The following is an 18713-nucleotide window of genomic DNA, read 5'->3' as shown; positions in this document are numbered from 1 at the left end:
GGGGCTGAGTCTCCTGTTCCTTGAAGCGGTTCTAGGAGCTCTGGCCTGCCCAGAGTGGAGGTTTCCATGAGAAATAGGAGCTTCTCCAAAGCTCTACAACGCAGGAGTTTCCTTGGCGTGGTGGGGGGAGGCGCTTTCCACAAGGTCTCCTCCCCCACTTCTGGGCAGGGTTGCCCACAGCCCCTCCCACCTGGGGACCTGCGCGGGGAGGGGGAGGGGAGGGGGAGGAAAGCTCCAATTCAGCCCACTTCCCTGCCGGCCCTGCAGGGGCCGCTATAGGACCTGGGGCACAGCGCCCCCTGGAGCCACGATGCCCGGGAGAAGCGCGTGCCCTGGATCTGAGGTGCCCGGTGTGTCAGGTAAAGGAGTCCCTGCCTGCCTGTCCCTCTCCACAGCACACACAGGGCCGATGGCTACGGGTAGGGGTGACTCCAGCCTGGCCCTGGGTGCTGAGCCCTGGGGACCGGGGGAATCTGTGGGCTTCAGGGGCTTGGCTTTCTCAGGCTTGGGGGAGACTCCATTCTGGGTAGAGGTGCGTGGGTGGAGCAGGTCTCTAGGGGTCTCTGGAGGAGTGAGCGTCCTAATTGTGGACCTAAGGATCTTCAACTTAACCGAACTGCTCATAACAGGGCGCTTGATTCTGTATTGTAGACAATTGGGATGAGTTAGGCCCAGGGAAAGTGACCAAGTGCTGGGGAGTTCCGAGGGGGCAACCAGTCAGAGGAGGAAGCTCCCCAGCCACAGGACTGACAGAGACCACCTAACACATGGGGACACAAAAGAAGGCAGGGGCAGGCCCTCTGTCAAGGCTCTTCTAAGAACAGCCCATAATGGGATACACAAGTTTGGGGACCCCAAGGGCAGGGCAGTGAGAGAACTGGCTCAGGCAGTGGTCTCCTGGTCCACGAGAAGATTTTCCTGGGCAGTGTCTGGGGGCGGGGACAGATATTTAGGGGCTCTTAGCTCCCCTACCACAGGGCAAAATGGGATTGATGAATTGGGGAAGGGGGACAGAAGTCTCTGGTATAAGGGAGCTTTAGGATTTTATTCTATTTTATTTTATTTTTTTAATGTTTATTTTTGAGAGAGAGCGAGAGGGGGAGGGCCAGAGAGAGGGGGAGACCGAGAAACCCAGGCAGGCTCTGCAAAGTCAGTGCAGAGCCCAAGGTGGGGCTCGAACTCACAAGCTGAACCTGTGAGATCATGACCTGAGCTGAAAACAGGAGTTGGACGCTTGACCCACTGAGCCACCCAGGCACCCTGGGAGCTTTAGGATTTTAGCAACAAGACTCCCAGAGTCAATTTGACCCAGAGGCAGAGGGACGGACATCATTGGTGCCTCATTCTGTCTTTTAGACAGTAGTGATGAGACCCCCAGGAGACCACGTCTGCAGCTGAAATTTGCCCTTGCAGGTCACGCCCTGAATGGAAGACTCGTAGACAAGTCGGGATTAGTCGGGGCCCTTTCCGAGGGTCGCATATCTTCCCATGGGGGAGGGAAAGGGAGCTGACGGTGAGAAGCTGGCACTGGCATTGCTCAGCCAGTTCTTTTCTTGTAAATGTCCTGCCTCGCACAGCTTCACCCCTTGGTGGAGAAGCTGTATCCCTAGGAAGGAGCATCTAACGCCTGACCTGGCTACAGTCCTCACAGGCTGCAGGCTGCTACCCCAAGGATGCAGATGAATCCATATCCTCACAAGCACCAATTAGGCAGAGTCACCTTGTCGCGGTCAACTCACCAAGTCTCTTGGAATCCTGACTTAACGGGTGAGCAGTTGGCCCCGGACCGGGCTGCGTTTCAACTCATTGTAGTTTCAGAGGTGAAGGTGATAGGCCCAGCCTTTGCTCGAGATGTCACCTGGTGGGCACGAGCCTACCCACTTCCGGCTGCCTCCTTCACAGCTCTGGGCTCGTGTCCGTCTTCAGAACTGCCTCGAGGAGCCTGGAGCCAGGCAGGGAACAGGATGCTGGGGCTTTGAATTAAAGCTCACCCAGCTCACAGCTGTTCAGGGAGCCAACTCCCATGCCCCCCTGCCGTGTGCATCTCTATGCCTGTCTCAGCTGAACAGCCAGACTGATCTTGTTAAACAAAAGTCAGACCATACCACTCTTTTACTCCAAGCCTATCCAGGGCTTCCGTCCCATTCAGGGCCAAAGCCCGAGTCCTTACAGTAGCCCTTTCTATAGGCCTTGAAAGGCCCTTGTGACAGGTCCCATTACCACTCCGCTTCTGTCACCTACCATTCTCCTTGCTCCCTCCACTCCAGGCACACGGTCCTTGCTTTCCATGAGCATGCCAGGCATGATCCTGCCCCTGGGCCCCTGTTCCTTGGGCCTAGAATGCTCTTTCCCTAGATATCTGTATGGTTTGGTCCTCACGTAAAGGACCGGCCCTTCAAGACTGCTCAAATTGAGTCAGTGAGCTTTTCTCTGACCTCCGTGTATGTATACAAACCTATATGAGCAAATACAAAAAGAATACCTTTAGAACAATAGTAACCAGAGTTTCCGTGAAGGAGCCATTTGGCCTGTAAGCTCTACTTAGAAGAGAGCCTTTTCCCTAGAAGATGCTCAATAAACAGATGCCAAAGAATGAATTCATTGATTTCCCTGCTATGTGCCAGGGATTCTCCTAATATTTTACATGAATGAATGAATTCAGACCTCATCACAATAATACATACCGTGATTATCATCCCCATGTGAAGATGACAGAACTGAAGCTGGGGACATTCAATTTGCTCTTTACATGCATTCATCCATTTAAGCCTTACAACGGTAATAGTTAACCATCGTCTTTGCCATCGTATGGATGGGGACATACAAGTCGAGAGAGTTTGCTTTGCGGAAGCTCACGGAGCCAATAAAGTAGAAGAGCTGAGCTTTGAACTCAGGCAGTTTGGGGTTTGACTGCTGTGCTATGGCTTTAAGCCCCACCCTCAGTGCGCTCTGCTGGCCGGGCAATGTGACTTGGCCTGAACCCAGGTCTGGTTGCTTCTGTTGCTTCTCACTCTAGAACTGCTACCATCTCCAGCCTCTTGATTCACCCCTCCTGACACCCTGGGGGTGCTCAGTCTGCATTCTTAGCGTTGCCCCACCCTCCCCCCCAGCCTCTGGGGCCCTATTCGGGGAGGCTTTCCCAGAGGGCTCTACCAGCCCAATTGACAAGGGAGGTTCCAAGGCTCATTTGAGATTTCAAGTCCATTCACAGGATTTCAAAGCCTGTCTAGGAGAGCTCCAGTAGTTCGTGGCCACTGGGGGTGACTTAAAGATCTCTCTCTTTATAATTACCCTTCTATATCTGGCCATTCGTGATGCAGACACCTGTCCATTGTCAGACCTGCCTCTGTGAGAAGCCAGGAGTCTTACCTGATTCCCCACATGATTGCTTTTCCACTTAGTCTTCAGAGATCCACACCAGGCCCTAGATTTGGAGAACCTGGTTCTTGGAGCTGAGATACCTGCCCAGGCCCTGATGGTTTTGAAACTTCTTGGCAGAGGATAAGGGGATAGGATGGCCCTGCTTTCTTGTTCCATCTGAGGTAATCAGCCAGCCTCCTCCCAACTACATCCCTTTGCAGGATTGTGCCAGTCAGAAAGAGAAGCTTGTGAGTTCATTCAGGAATTTCTAGAAGAAGGACAACCGGTAAGGAAATTGACTGGACCTTTTGAGAGCTGAGGAGAAAGTAGAAAAAAATGAGAACTCACGTTTCCTTGGGTTTTGGATACTAGCCCTGGTTTGAAAAGCACCTGAAATTCGGCCCATTTTTGCCTTCTGACCTGGACAATCTGACCTGAAAGAATCTTCCATGGGGACCCCTAGCTCCACTGTCCCCAGAGGGCCGTGAGGGGACCAGGACATTGATGAGTGTCAGTCTAGGGGATGGGGGAACTGTGTTGAGGAAATCAAGTGAGCTATCCAACCAGGCTGCTCTGAGGTCTGGGCTGGGTGTGTGGGGCAGGGTCTGGGGTACAGGTTTTGGGTGCAGCCTGTAGGAGAAGTGAAGGGCTGAGGCCTGGTTCACAGGCAAGAAATTTCTGTGGTTTTTTTCCCTAGTCAGAGTCGGAAAAACTGAAGTTCCTGAGGGCTGTGGAAACCTTGAGCGCCACCGTTCAGGCCCAGGCAGACGGCAATATGAATGATTACTTTCCCAAAACCATTCTGGCCAAGAAAATTGAGGTGAGAGAGACCCAAGCTCTTCTGGGAGTTGGTCATCCAGGGTTGAGGATGACCAAGTCCCAGAGCCAAGGGCTGGCATCTCTCTCTGAGAGAGATTCTTGTTTCTTCCTGGCGCTTCTAGGTATTAATCCTCGAAGAATCCACCGAGGTCTTGGTCAGCAGTGTGCATCAGCGAGCCATGCTCTGCATCGTGGCCCTGAGGTTCCTTCCTTGCTGTTACCTCTTCTGAGCCCCTGGGCCTTTGATGCTGTGAACATTTGGGTTGGGAGGAAGGGCAAGGTTTGGGGACTTGAGTTTTGCGCTGTGGGTGGCAGGGCCCCATGATGGCTGCCTCATCTACCAGCATCCTGGGGTGGTGGACATACCCCCAGTTTCACTATCAGAAGCCTATTAGGACATCCAGTGTAGGGAAGGCTCCCCAAGAGGCCAGGACCTCTTTTCCTGGCAAGTAGGTCATTGGAAGGTGTTTGGGAGCCCAGGTCCTTACTGTTTGCTGTGCCTCAGAAGGGAGGGCAGAGAAGGTTCTGCCCCAGGGTCCTAGAAACATATCCCACCCTGCCACTGATATCCTCCAAAGCTCTCTTGTCATTCCTCCCCTCTCACCCCAGCCAGGTGAATCCACCATTCTACTTATCCCAGAAACTGGATCTGGTGAATGCTGGCCTCTCTAGCATATTCTCTCTGCCGCTCATCATGCCTAGTCTAGACAGAAAAGAGAGTGCTAGTCTCTACCTCCAGGTAATCCCCACCATCGCCTCCTGGTGGAGGTCTCCACAGGAGAGGATTTATCTTCAGAGGCTTCCTGGGTCCTCTTAGCTCCTAGACCCTCTTCCCCTCCTCTCTGACCTTCAGGAGCTCACAGCTCCATGGCCCTCGTGCTGCTCGAAGTAACCCCTCTGCCTCATCATCACCTGTCTCCCCGAGGACTGGCCCATGCTGCCACACTACCTGTGTCCTCTCTCGCTAAGTCTCCTATTTCTCTAGGAAGAGACAGTCTGATGATAAAACCCACAAATTTTATGGAATAACTTAACCGGCCAATGGACTGCCAAATCTTCTCAAGAGTTTTCAGTTTTAAAAATAGAACTTTCCTTAATCTACCAGAATGAATCTCTAATGGTGAGAATATCATGGGGGCTATATTTGTTGGGGAGAACTGCCCAATGCCTACATTTTACTACTTGGTTTACAACTTGGGCTGGCCTTGGCCCAGCCTTCAGTGAGGTCAAGAAAGGTCAGCACTTGGGAAGATGGGAGTGTGGCAGCAGGGCTAGCCCGGCCCCCACTTTCTTTCCTCCTGAGGTGGGATCTGAGGGACAGGGGGGAGTGCCCCAGGGAGCCAAGCTAGCACAGCGGCTGTCGGTCCACCTACGCTCCATGCTTCCTCACTTGTCAGACGGTCCAGGCCTTAGATGACATGTTACAAGCTCTTGTAATGGAAGATATGGACCCCGACATGTCTCTGCTGCAGAACTTCCTGGAGGTAAGTGACTGGAGAAATCGGGGAAACGGAAGCCCTATTTTTAAGTCTGATCTTTGGGAGGAAAGATAAGGAGTATGGGGATAGTCTGGGGGTCTTTTCAGCACAGAGGCCATCAGTTCTCAAACCTCAGAGAGCAATCACAATGACTTGGAGACCACTTCCTGTCTCCTTCTCACTGTCTTTAGAGCCTTTCAAATATTCTTAGTTATGATACGTTGTCATCTCTCGGGGTTGAATTTGAATTGGGGAAGTAGCCCAGAGTCACATGAAACCTACTTTCATCAACAAGATGGTAATTAATGAGGATAATATAATTTTGGATAAAACATTATGTGTGACTACAAACGCAGAGACAGGATCGCCTGGATATCTTTAAAAAACTTTTTTGTGGGTGCTTGGAGGGCTCAATCGGTGAAGTGTCTGACTTTGGCTTAGGTCATGATCTCACAGCTCATGAGTTCGAATCCCACGTCGGACTCTGTGCTGACAGCTCAGAGCCTGGATGGAGCCTGCTTCGGATTCTGTGTCTCCCTCTCTCTCTGCCCCTCCACCTGCCCGTGCTCACTCTGTCTCTCGCTCTTTCTCAAGAATAAATAAACATTATAAGAAATAATAAAAACAACTTTGATGAGGGCTGTGTCTAGAGAGGAAACATATCCATATTGGGATTAGTGACATGATTTTTTTGAAATGTATCCTTTCTGGTACGTTTGTTGAGATGTGTTTCTGTGCTTTGTGGGTACCTTCACTGTAAGCGAACTAGTAAATGCACTGTTATAATTTGAGTTTATGGGGAATGGAGATGCTGAACTTTGGTTCTCCATCAGGGTAGAGTCCTCAGGAAATCCATTACTGGGGTCCTCGTTATCCAAAGATAAATGGTGTCCCCCAAAGGCACTGCTTGATGTAGTTTCCAAAATTTCATTTATTGATTTATCTTGATAAATGAAATTTAAATGAGAAAAATAGATATTATTATATGCAACAACATTTGGATTATATTTGCTACTTCGAGGTAATTCTGAAAACAAAAAAATCAAGTGTGGCTATTTTAGACATAATTTTTCCTACAAAATTATATGATTGCATGACACTTCACTTATTTCATGTTTGACTTTGCACAGCAGGATCAGAAAGAGTTTTAATTTTGAAAAAAAAAAAAAAACATTTAAGGCCTATTTAGTTTTCCAAAGGGCTCCTCTCTCTTTTTGTCTTTGTTTTATTTTTCATATTTTTGTTAAGATGTAATTTACATATAGTATAATGCACCCTTCCTAGTGCATATAGTTCTACAGGTTTTGACAAACGCAGTCATGTAACCACAACGATAATCAAGCTACCGAGTAGATCTACCAACGCCCAAAATCCCCCCATGACTCTGTAGTCAACCCCTGTACCCACCCTGGCAATAGATGATCTGTTTTCTGTCCCTATTGTTTTGCCTTTTCCAAAATGTCATATAAACAGAATCATATAGCCTCTTATGTCTGTCTTCTTTCATATAGCACTGTGTATCTGAGACTCACCCATGTTGTTATATATATCACTAATCCATTCCTTTCTATTTTGTCATTGTCCCGATGGATCACAGCTGTGTACCCCTTCTCTAGTTGAGGAACATTTGGCTTGTTTCCAGTTTGGGGTGATTACGAATAAAGCTGCAATAAATATGTGCATTCAGGCTTTTATACATACATAGATTTTTTTTTTACTGTTCATATTTTAGAAGATTTTAATACATTTTATTTTATTTTATTTTATTTTATTTTATTTTATTTTATTTTATTTTATTTTATTTTAATTTACATCCAAATTAGTTCACATATAGTGCAATGGTGATTTCAGGCGTAGATTCCTTAATGCCCCTTACCCATTTAACCCCTCTGTTTACCTCCCACAACCCTTCCAGTAAACCTCTGTTTGTTCTCCATATTTAAGAGTCTCTTATGTTTTGTCCCCCTCCCTGTTTTTATATTATTTTTGCTTTCCTTATGTTCATCTGTTCTGTGTCTTCAAGTCCTCATATGAGTGAAGTCATATGATATTTGTCTTTCTCTGACTAATTTCGCTTAGCATAATACCCTCCAGTTCCATCCACATAGTTGCAAATGGGTACATACATAGATTCTTTATTTCACCTGGGCAGATACCTAGGAGCGGGATTGCCGAATTGTATGTGCATATTTTACTGTTATAGGGAACTTCCAGAGTATTTGCCAGAGTAGCTGTATAATTTTGTGATCCCATCCACAATGTACCAGAACTGTAGCCAGCCTGCGTCCCTGCCAGCACGTGGTATTGTTAGTGTGTTTTATTAAAGATGGTCATTCTTATGGGTGCGTAGTGGTATCTCCTTGTGGTTTTAACTCGCATTTCCTAATGACTAATGATGTCGAGCACCTTGCGTGGGTTTATTTTTTCTCTGTATATCTTCTTGGTGAAGTGTCTATTCATATCTTTTGCCCGTTTTTAAGAATTGGGGTATTATTGGGGCACCTGGGTGGCTCAGTTGGCTAAGCATCTGACTTGTGGCTTTGACTCAGGTCAGGTCATAATCTCACAGTTCATGGGTTTGAGCCCTGTGTCAGGCTTTGAGCTGACAGAGCAGAGCCTGCTTGGGATCTCTCTCTCCTTCTTTCTCTGCCCCTTCCCAGCTTGCTCTCTCTCTCTCAAAAATAAATAAACATTACAAAATAAAAAATTGGTTTATTATCTTATTTTTGAGTTTTGAGAGTTCTTTATTCTGGACATAAGGCTTTTGTCAGATATGTGAATTGCAGATGTTTTCTCCCATTCTGTGGCTTGTCTTTTATTCTCTTAACAGGGTCTTTCGAAAAGTAGGTATGCATTTTGATGAAGCCCAAATATCAAGTTTTTCTCTTATGGTTATACTTCTATTGTCTTACCTAAGAATTGTTTGCTTAACCTAAGATCTGAAATATTTTCTCCTATTTTCCTCCTAGAAGTTTATAGTTGTAGGTTTTAGATTTATGCCTGTGATCAATTCTGAATTAATATTTGGATTGGGTGTCAGGTACGTATGGGTGGTGGTTCATTCGTTTTTATTTTTATTTGTTTTTTGCCTCCGAATGTTCACGATAGGATTTAATGTTCTGGCAGAAAGGCCACCCTGAAGGGCGTCTGTCCAGCTCCTATGCAAGCAGGACACACTTTTCCAAAGGTTTGTGCCGAATAGGACATAGGTCTCTCCCACCTGATGGTGTCTCAGCCTGTCTCATAGGGTTGTTGGGAGGATAAAGTGAATTATTATACACAGACAACTTATATGTTTGGTCACTAGGAGTATTACTACTAGTAAGAGAAGTTAATGCTTCCAAATCTCATCTCTCGGAGACTATTTCCACCTTGGCCTGGGCTTAGCGGGGAAGAGTTTGTGCATTTATGATGTGAACAGAACCCCTGCTCTCCACGGCATCTCGTCCCTCCCAGCTCTTCTGCTTTGCAATTCCTCCTCCAAGTGCATCACTGTCTTTAACCGTTTCTATAGGAAGAGTCTCAGAAGGTAATAGGTGAAGGGCCAAAGACACCCTTGCTTTGCCAAGTTCACGGAGCTGTCACCTGCTGCGACTCCCTCCTGTTTGTCTTTTTGGTATATCCGCCGCCAGAGCGAGCAGCTGTTTGTCTTTTCGGCAGTTAGAGATGTAGACTCAAAACAAGGAGGGATGTTTCCCATCGAAGGCGTTGTTGGTGTCTCTATGCTGCCTTTCCAGATCATCTTGCCTTGGCTAACACTGTCAGAGAAAGTGCATCAACAGATCCGGGCCTTGGGCACCATTTCCCGGATGCTGAGATTTATTTGCAATTTCCCTAGACTGTCGGTGAGTGCCTGGGGTGGCAGGAAAGGCTGACCCGATGGGCCTTGCCTCTCTGGGGTGCCTGACTGAGCCTGAGGCTCTGCAAGGATTAACCAGAGCACCTTATTTATTTGTTTATTTAGCCTTCGTGCCTTTTCTGCTTCCATGGGATATTGCCCTCAGCCTAGTTAACTAACTGGCCAGACACATCTCAGTCTTGGTGGGGCAACTTGTCCTAGAGAGCTGGGATGGGTCCACAGCTTTGCATCGGCTAACGTATTTCAGGTGCCTGGCTGTCCCATTTCCCTGGGTGTCAGTTTGGAAGGTTCCCCACGCCAGGACAGAACATGGCGCTGGTGGGGTGAGAGGCCACACACAAGCAAATAATTTAGTGATGTGGGAAGAAAGGGAAGGTTGGAGGTGGATGATGGTCATGGTGGGGAGGAGCTCCTTTGGGGACAGTGAGGAGGTAATGGTTTCCTCTTCCCAGCAGCACATGATGGAGTTCTCGATGACTGGGAAGATGATGGGCATTTTAGGTCTCTCCTGCATGAACGCCAACCATGAGATCAGCGTAGAGGCATCGGAGGCATTGCATTACTTTTTCAAAATCCTTGTGCTTCATAGAAGTAAGTGATATGAGCCTGGACCATCATGTGGCTGCAGTTGGGGGACCCACTGAGTAGCAGGAGCATACAAGCACCAGCCATTGAGTGCCTGCCTTGTGACAGGCACACCAAAGGGCAGTTCTCTCGTGTGGGGGTGCTGGAATAAATCTGCTTTATCTAAACGAACTCCAATCCCATTGCTGATGAAATGCCCTGTTATAAAAGATTCTAGGAAATCCCTGGCAAAAAGGGAGACCTAGATTTGCAGCCACTTATGAGGTCAGCTTCCATCTCTAAAACTTCCCGCTGTCCCGTCGCTACTGCTTGGGTGTAGGACTGAGAAAATGAGCATTGTTTCTCAGGGAACAAACTTGGGAATCTTTGGTCTAGACCTTCTCTGTCCCAGAAAAACCAAAGATACAGACAGCCACACACACTTACAGAGGTGCTAGAGGAATTTGCAAATGTGCCTTAGAGGGAGTTTCAGAAACCTTAGCTTTTTATGATTCAGTAGGATGTACTTCCTGTTTTGCTAGCTGTGGGGGTGGGGAGTGGGAACAGTTCTCACTGTGGCATGGGTACGGGGACAGCAGGGGCCAGGGGACCAGACCACCTTGCCAACTACAATCTCCCTCCACCCATCAACCTGGCACTAGGGAACTCTCCCCATTCTGCTGGGCAAACATTACTCCACCTGTTGAACCTTGTTGATCTTCTCTGAGATTTGGAGGGGAAGTGAGGGAGGGTGTGTTCCTTTCTCCCAGTGAAGGCCCTGCCCCTTAATTGTTGTTTTTGGATCGGAGGTATGAAACAGAAGACAGAGATCATCCTGAAGGATTTGCAGAAGAATTTCCGCGGAGGATGGTTTGCCAACATACAGAATCTCGCAATGGTAACCCTTGCTCTCCATGGGTGTATGGGATGCCCAGATGGGGAGCATTCACAGGGGAGAAAGATGGCCGAGTAGAGATTACAGAGAGCCTGGCTGGGGTCACAGAAGAGTACTCCCCCACACAGGGAACTGCCCCCAAATCAAGGTCTCATGGACAGCATGCTGGAGGGGTAAGGCCCATTCCCCTAGCTGCACTTGAGTTGATTGAAGTTTGAGGTTATTGAGAGAGTTTTAAAGTAGGGGCATAGTCGACCCTATCCTCCACTCACTGATTGTGTTCATGTACCTTTATTTGTGGACTAGCTTTAACCCTATTCAATCAGCAAGGGTGTATTGCTTGTCTTAACAATGGTGTCCTCAAGCTTAATCTACTTCAGACATGCCAGCCAGAAATCCAAGAGTCATCCTTCCCTCTTTTCCTCACTTTCCACATCCAATTTAATCCCATGTCTGTCCACCCTCATCCTGAGTGGCTCTTGAATCCATCCACTCTGCTCTGGCCCCACCACAGCTATTCCACCATCAATCTCTTGCCTGGGTTATTGCAACAGCCTCCTGTCAATTGCCTTGTTTCCAACCATGCTTCTTGTCACACCATTTTCTGTACTGTCATCAGAGAATTAGTTCTAAAATGCACATATCATCATATTATTCCTCTTTGGACTTTGCACTGACTCTCCATTATTCTTATCCTAAAGGCCAGACTTCATATAGCCAATGAGGTCCTGCACGATCTGGCTCCTGCCTGACTCCCTTGCCTCATCTTATCTTGATTCCCCTTTCCCACCTGGCCCAGGTCCCTTGCAGGACACAGTGACCACACAAAACTCCTCCCTAGGCCTTTGCAGAGTCTGTTCCCTGCCTGGAACTCTTTCCCCCACTTTCACCAAGTATGGATTTCAGAGGTATTTCCTCCAGGAAGCCTTGTCTAATCTTGCAAGTCTAGCTTTGTCCACACTGTGTCCCTCACTGGCATTTCTCACATGGCACCACGACTGCCTATTTCCCTGCCCTGCCCTGACAGTAAGTTCCTTGAGGGCAAAGCCAGAGGGTGCCTTGTGTGTGGGCTTCCCCAGCTCCCAGCATAAAACCAGGCACAGAGTTGAGACTCTCTTTCTTGTGTGAGTGCATGAGCTTCACTGAGGTGTGTACATTTAGAGACAGGAGGCACATCTGTTTTAGACCCTGGCAGTCACTGCTTGCTTTGGAATGCTGCAAATTCACTAAACATCAGAACTTATTTCCAAATGGAATCACCTAATTATGTTCCAAATGGAATCACCTAATTATGTTCCAAATTCAAAATAGAAATGCCTTATTGCATTTTTCTCAGTCTCATGTTGTCTGGACCATTGTTGTTACCTGAGGACTTAAGAGCTAATGACACTCGGGAGCCTGGCCTCACACCATGGAACAGCCAGATAGTAGCCAGGGGCTGCCTCCGCTGGACCCTGGTTGACTGGTCTCTTTGGAGTCCAGAGGCTTCGGGCACTCCCAGAGTGGGATGCTGACATTGCAGAGACAACTGTTGTTCTCTCTTCAGTTCTTCAGGAAATACCTGACCCCCGAAGAGAGAGCAGATGTGATAATGGTGCCAATGGAGGCCATGACCAATGCCAGCAGGCATGATGTCTGTGCAGCTTCCAAGATGTTAAAGATGATCCTGAAGCACCCTATGCCAGAGATTGGGAAGGTACCAGCTCTGAGGGACTTAATGGTTCAAGGTCAACTTAAGGATTCTTCCACTCTGTTTTGGATCTTGTTCTGTTTGATTTGCTACTGGTTGGGGTTCAAGGAATTGCAATCCTTTAGCCCAGAGGAGAAAAAGTTAAAGGAGGAGTTGTTTGCAATTGTGTGGAAGGCCATTCCATTGGAAAAGGTGACCTCCCAGTCTCCACTTCTACCAGAAAGGGAAGAATAAAGTTGTAGCAGGAGGCTACTTGTGGGGGCGTAGGACCAGAAGAGAACTCAGTTATCTCTCCTGCTTCCAGACAGTATGTTAGGTCTGTGGGCGCCTTCATCTTCATTCAGGTGGGAGAATACAAGGTGAAGACAGAGGTCTGTTTATCGATCGATCGATCGATCTCATATATCCATATTATATGTATATGAATTTATGAGACACTGACCTGAATCAGAAATGGAATACAGAGACTCTTTTGTCAGAGATGGGATTGTTTCTTAGTAAAATTAAGACAGCATAGTTTATCTTTGTCTTTTTGTTATGCCATTTTTAAAGGTCTCATGGATTGATAGATTCACTCTCATTTTAATGGCCTAACCCACTCCTCTATGATGCTAATGACACCTCCATGATAGGTCCAATTAGCAAACTGATTCTTACCCTTGCCACTCTCTCTGGCCTGAACACTCATCCGAATGCCTCAGAGTAGACTAGGAATACGCTCTTCGAGCTGAATGCCACCCCAGAGGTCAGCCACTGCAACCTCCCACTCGATGCCTGTAACCCCTTCCAGAACACCCCTGAGCAGCCAGCCTCTGCTGAAAGCACTTTTGGGAAGCTCACTACCTTAAACCATAGCTCATGCTAATTTGTGAATCTTTCATTATAAGAAAGTTCCACCTTGTGGATTGAAATCTGCATCCCCATAGTTTCCAGACTCTGGCCCTAGTTTACTTTTTGGAGTTATGCGGAAATCAATTAATATTCACACTTTACTAAAACCAGGTGCCATGTGTGGTGCTAGCCTCATCCACATGTTATTTTGTTGAATTCTTACAACAGGTCTGCGAGGAAGTAATGGTTTTCTTTTTAGAAATGGGGAAAAGTCTCAAGAAGGCTATGAGCCTGAGTAGCTGAAGTTTCTTGAGCACTTATTATGTGACAGACCTGTTCCAGCCAATGTAGATGTAGTAGCTCAGAACCATGGAGGTGGATAAAGTTGTTCTCATTTTCTATATGAGGAAATAATGCATCGAGAGGATGAAAACTTGCCCAAGGTCACGCAACTGGTAGGTAAGGAAGTGAGGCTCAAATTCAGGCAATGTGACTCCAGGGCCCATGCTGTTCACCACTAGGCACACTGCTGAGTCCATGTAGCCAATAAATGGTGAGACCTGAGCCCTCCCCTTCCCACTACAATAGGCCTTATGTCTCCCGTCCTCCCTTCTCCGAGTTGCTCATCCCAGACACTTGCTTCATTCTTCATGACATGCTTTCCAGACATGACTTGAGTCACCCTTCCCTGATGCTCTCCATTTTGCCCCTCTTAACATATGGGGACAGGACAGCCCCCAGCCACACAGGTGTGGCCTAACCAGAACGGGACAGTGACTGCTGGGGACAGGTTCAGATCTGTGTGCATCCACAGACTTTACGTGGACGCTTAGTTACATGCCTCCCGATGAGCTGGCATTGAGTGTCCAGAAAGAACCTTGCTCTTCCTTGGCCCCCTCCAACTTCAGGTGCCAGAAATCATCCAGTACATTTACCACAATATGAACAGAATTACTGAAACCACAGCCCAAGAGACCATAAAGAAGATCCTCTACCTGCTGGCTCAGACCTACACGGAAGAGGTTATCCTGACACTATTCAACATGGAAGACGGGTCACAGAGGTAGGTGACCGTATCAATTCCCCGGACAAGCCCCCAACACTCTTTTAATTTGCTTATTCTTAAAATGTACCCAGTTTTCAATACAAGTCAGTTCCTTATGTATTTTATTTGGGAGCAGGGTGATTGTAAAAGTCATATGGACTTCTTGCGGCATATTTGAAAGCCTGAAAATTTTTTGAAAAAGAAAAAAAAGGGCGCCTGGGTGGCGCAGTCGGTTAAGCGTCCGACTTCAGCCAGGTCACGATCTCGCGGTCCGTGAGTTCGAGCCCCGCGTCAGGCTCTGGGCTGATGGCTCAGAGCCTGGAGCCTGTTTCCGATTCTGTGTCTCCCTCTCTCTCTGCCCCTCCCCCGTTCATGCTCTGTCTCTCTCTATCCCAAAAATAAATAAACGTTGAAAAAAAAATTTTTTTAAAAAAAAGAAAAAGAAAAAAAATAAATACATCTTTTATCACCTAAGTATAATTTATAATTGGTCTACCTTTTAAAAATGGTTTATAGAGGGCGCCTGGGTGGCTCAGTTGGTTAAGTGTCTGACTTCGGCTCAGGTCCTGATCTCACGGTTCGTGAGTTCGAGTCCCTCCTCAGGTGAGCTCAGGCTCTGCTTCAGGTGAACATGAGGCCCTCTTCCGGTGAGCCTCACTTCTCTCTCTCTCTCTCTCTCTGCCCCTTGTGGGACTCTCTTTCTCTCTCCCTCTCCCTCTCTCTCTCCCTGCCCTCTCTCAATAAAAAAATTTTAAAAATGGTTTTTAAAAACGGATTATCAAGCCCATATTGTACATGCCAATTTGCATATTTTTCATTTAACATCTTAATCATAGAATTTTCCTAAGTTAAAACCTTTTTGTAAACATAATTTTAGTGGACAATATTATATGGTATGAATCTACTACACTATAATTTCCTTTATAATTTTTTTAAAAAGTTTATTTATTTTGAGAGAGACAGAGAGCGCAAGCGGGGGAGGGGCAGAGAGAGAGGGAGAGAGAGAATCCCAAGCAGGCTCCGCACTGTCAGCATGAAGCCCAATGTGGGGCTTGAACTTATGAACTGTGAGATCATGACCTGAACTGAAACCAAGAGTTGGGTGCTTAATTGACTGAGCCACCCAAGTGCCCTATAATTTCCTTTTCTAAACTTAAACAGTTTTGTAAAATATCAACTCTATGTAGACTATGAAAAGTTAGGTATGTAAAGAATCCTAAGACCCACTGAAATCCTAAAACATTGGAACAAAAACAGAGGAGACAAACAGAAAACAGATCATTAAATGGTAGATTTAAATCCAACCATATCTATCTATCTATAGACAATGGAATTTTCTTTTTCCATAAAAAATGAGAAAATCCTGTCATTTGTGACAGCAGAGTGGACTCTGAGGGCATTATGCTAAGTGAAATAAGTCAGACAAAGAAAGACAAATAGTGTATGAACTCACTTATATGTGGACTCTTAAAAAACAACAACAAACAAACTCATAGAAAAAAAGATCACATTGATGGTTGTCAGAGGCGGTGGGGTGAGGGTGGGATTGGAGAAAGGTGGCCAAAAGGTATACATTTCCAGTGACAAGATAAAAAAATACTAGGGATCTAACAATATACATGATGACTGTAGCTAATACTGCCATATAATATATGTGAAAGTCATTAAAAGAGTAAATCCTGAGTTCTCATCACAAGGGGAATTTTTTTTCTTTTCTTTCTCTTTTTATTTTATCTATGTGAGGTGCTGGATGCTAACCACACTTATTGCAGTAATCATTTCACAATATGTGTAGGTCAAACCATTATGTTATACACCTGAAATTTACACAATGTCTTTATCAACTGCTAATTTCAGCATCTGGGTGATCTCAGGATTGGCCTCTGCTGATTTTTTTTTTTCCTTGAGAATTGATTACAAGTAAAGTAAATTTGGATTGTAGTCTGGACATTTTTAATATGATGTTGTGAGGCTCTTAGTCTTGTTAAATTTGGATTACAAGTGTCAAGTAAATTTGGATTGTATTCTGGACATTTTTAATATGATGTTGTGAGGCTCTTAGTCTTGTTAAATTTTCCTGGAGAACGTTGGTTCTTTTTTAAGCAGTCAGTCTGGTGTATGGTTTAGACGGCAAGTTCTGTCTCACCTTCTGTTGGACGTAGTTTCAGTGTCTGTTATATTTTTAAAGTCTTTGCTATACTGCTTTGGGTCTGTCTTATGCATGTGCTTCTCAGGGGTTGTTGGGTCTGTCCCATACATGTAGCTCTGGAATGATCCCAGGACTTACAGGAATTTCTCTCTCACTCTCTTCTCTTGGAGACTTCTCCTATTTTCTGGCTTTCAGAAATGTATTTTCCGGCTTTCAGAAATGCATTTTCCAGGTCCTCTGTCTAGAAAGTTGGGCTTTCTCTTAGAATTTTACCGCTTGTGTTACTACAACTGCATAGGGGCACCTGAGTGGCTCAGTCGGTTAAGCATCCGACTTTGGCTCAGGTCATGATGTCGTGGTTCATGAGTTCAAGCCCCACATCAGGCTCTGTGCTGACAGCCCAGAGCCTGGAGCCTGCTTTGGATTCTGTGTCTCCCTCTCTCTCTTTGCCCCTACTCTGCTTGCACTCTGTCTCTCTCTCTCTCTCTCTCTCAAAAATTAACATTTAAAAAACTACAACTGCACAGCTGGGTCCACATTTAGGGCAGTAAAATGAGAAAAGAGAGAGAGCAAATATGGATCCCCTGCCATACACACATACTCTTTAGGTCATTAGTCCCCTTTGTTGCTGCGGCCACCTCCATTTCCACTACACAGCTCTGCATCTGGAACCATCCCCAGGACAGAGACAAAGAAAGAGAGATTCCACCCATCCTCTCATAGAGTCACAACTCCTAGGTTCCCATTTTACCAGATCTTCTGCAGAATGACAGGGTTTTACTCAGAGATTTTGTTTCATGTGCCTGCTGCAAAGTTTAACACTGCGGCCAGCTTCTGGTCAAAGTTGGGAGATAAAAGAGAAAGAAAAAAATCTGGGACACTCATCCAGTAAGGGTTCCTTTTCAAATTGTGGCTTTCATCACCCAGTCCCCTTGCTATGAATCATTTTCAAAATCTTCAAGTAGTTGCTTTCGTACTTGACCAGCACTTTTAGCGTTAATCAGAGGAAGAGATCAAATGTAATGTGCTTGCTCTGTCTTGGCCAGGGCAGCCCTGAAAGGACATAATTTCTTTGCAAAGAAATTAAGGAAATTGAGAGACTCTTAATCTTGGGGAAATTAAGATTGCCTGTTAACGTCTAATGAGTACTGAGTAGGTAACAAAAGCTTGGACAAGGCAATAGAGAGGACACCACAGGGGGCTCTTCTGACTGATCTGCAACATCGAAGTGTGGCCTGAGATGCTTTCTCATTTTAGGCTCCTAGGCCAAGTGAACATCTTCAGATTTACCTATGTGTGAGACGATAGAGAACAGGGAGGTGTGGAGGTGAAGAAGAAGGAAAATTAGGAGTGAAAGGAGAAAAAGAAAATGGAGACAGAGGAAAGGAAGAAGAAGGGAGAAAGAGAGGGGCTAGAAACACTGGGCAAAGGAGCTTAGGGTCCCTTCCAGGGAGAATCTGTGGAGAGTGACCACGCTGGTGGGGTTCTGCCTCTACAGAGGGGTTTGCAAGCCCTGGGAAATCCTGGCATCGTTCCCCAAAGGCTATGAAGTCATCATGGAATTTCTGCTGCAGAAGCTGACTCCATACCAGAAATCAAAGGGCCAGGAGCCCAGCCACAGTACAGAGATCTCTCCGTTGATTGTATGGAGGGGTCCCCAGAGGGGGCTGGGGGCTGGGGGGGGGGGGCATCCCAGTGCCCTGTCCCAGGCTGTCCTGAGCTCTTGGAGCCTCTCCCTTTTACATATCCATGTTTGGTTGAACATTTTAATGGCAGAGTCTTGGGGGTGCTTGGAGGGAGGGTTTTCTAGTTGCCTCTGCCTTGTAGGGAGACAGAAAAACTAGCTTCTCGTTCTCCCCCAGTGAGCTTAGGTAAGACACACTCCCCCCAACCCCTCCTTAACTCTCAAGGATGATAAGAGAATGAAACAGCCACCACGATGATGAGAGCACTTTAAAGTAGTAACATTCTGGAAATTGCCCTTTATTTTCTTGGATCACACTAATTTAGTCTTGACCTGCCC

The 18713-nt window shown here is 46.5% G+C and overlaps 1 protein-coding gene across 2 annotated transcripts; it reads left to right on the top strand.

Moving 5' to 3' along the window:
• Positions 1 to 695: 695 nt before the first annotated feature.
• LOC128312957 (maestro heat-like repeat-containing protein family member 1) lies at positions 696 to 18566 on the top strand. 2 transcript variants are annotated; one of them, XM_053208921.1, is made up of 11 exons: positions 696 to 1767; positions 3582 to 3646; positions 4058 to 4180; positions 4302 to 4918; positions 5577 to 5663; positions 9395 to 9502; positions 9972 to 10107; positions 10890 to 10978; positions 12522 to 12671; positions 14405 to 14559; positions 18189 to 18566. In XM_053208921.1, the coding sequence occupies exons 4-11, from the start codon at positions 4874 to 4876 to the stop codon at positions 18532 to 18534; spliced, it is 1116 nt and encodes a 371-aa protein (XP_053064896.1). In that variant the 5' UTR covers positions 696 to 1767; positions 3582 to 3646; positions 4058 to 4180; positions 4302 to 4873; the 3' UTR covers positions 18535 to 18566. The 2 variants fall into 2 exon arrangements, with proteins under 2 accessions (XP_053064896.1, XP_053064897.1); XM_053208922.1 differs by lacking the exons at positions 696 to 1767; positions 3582 to 3646; positions 4058 to 4180 and having other exon boundaries at positions 4224 to 4918.
• The last annotated feature ends 147 nt before the right edge of the window (positions 18567 to 18713 follow it).

The sequence above is a fragment of the Acinonyx jubatus genome, chromosome E4 (assembly GCF_027475565.1).
Source record: "Acinonyx jubatus isolate Ajub_Pintada_27869175 chromosome E4, VMU_Ajub_asm_v1.0, whole genome shotgun sequence".
Classification (NCBI taxonomy): Eukaryota; Metazoa; Chordata; class Mammalia; order Carnivora; family Felidae; genus Acinonyx; species Acinonyx jubatus.
This window is presented reverse-complemented; position numbering and strand designations above follow the sequence as displayed.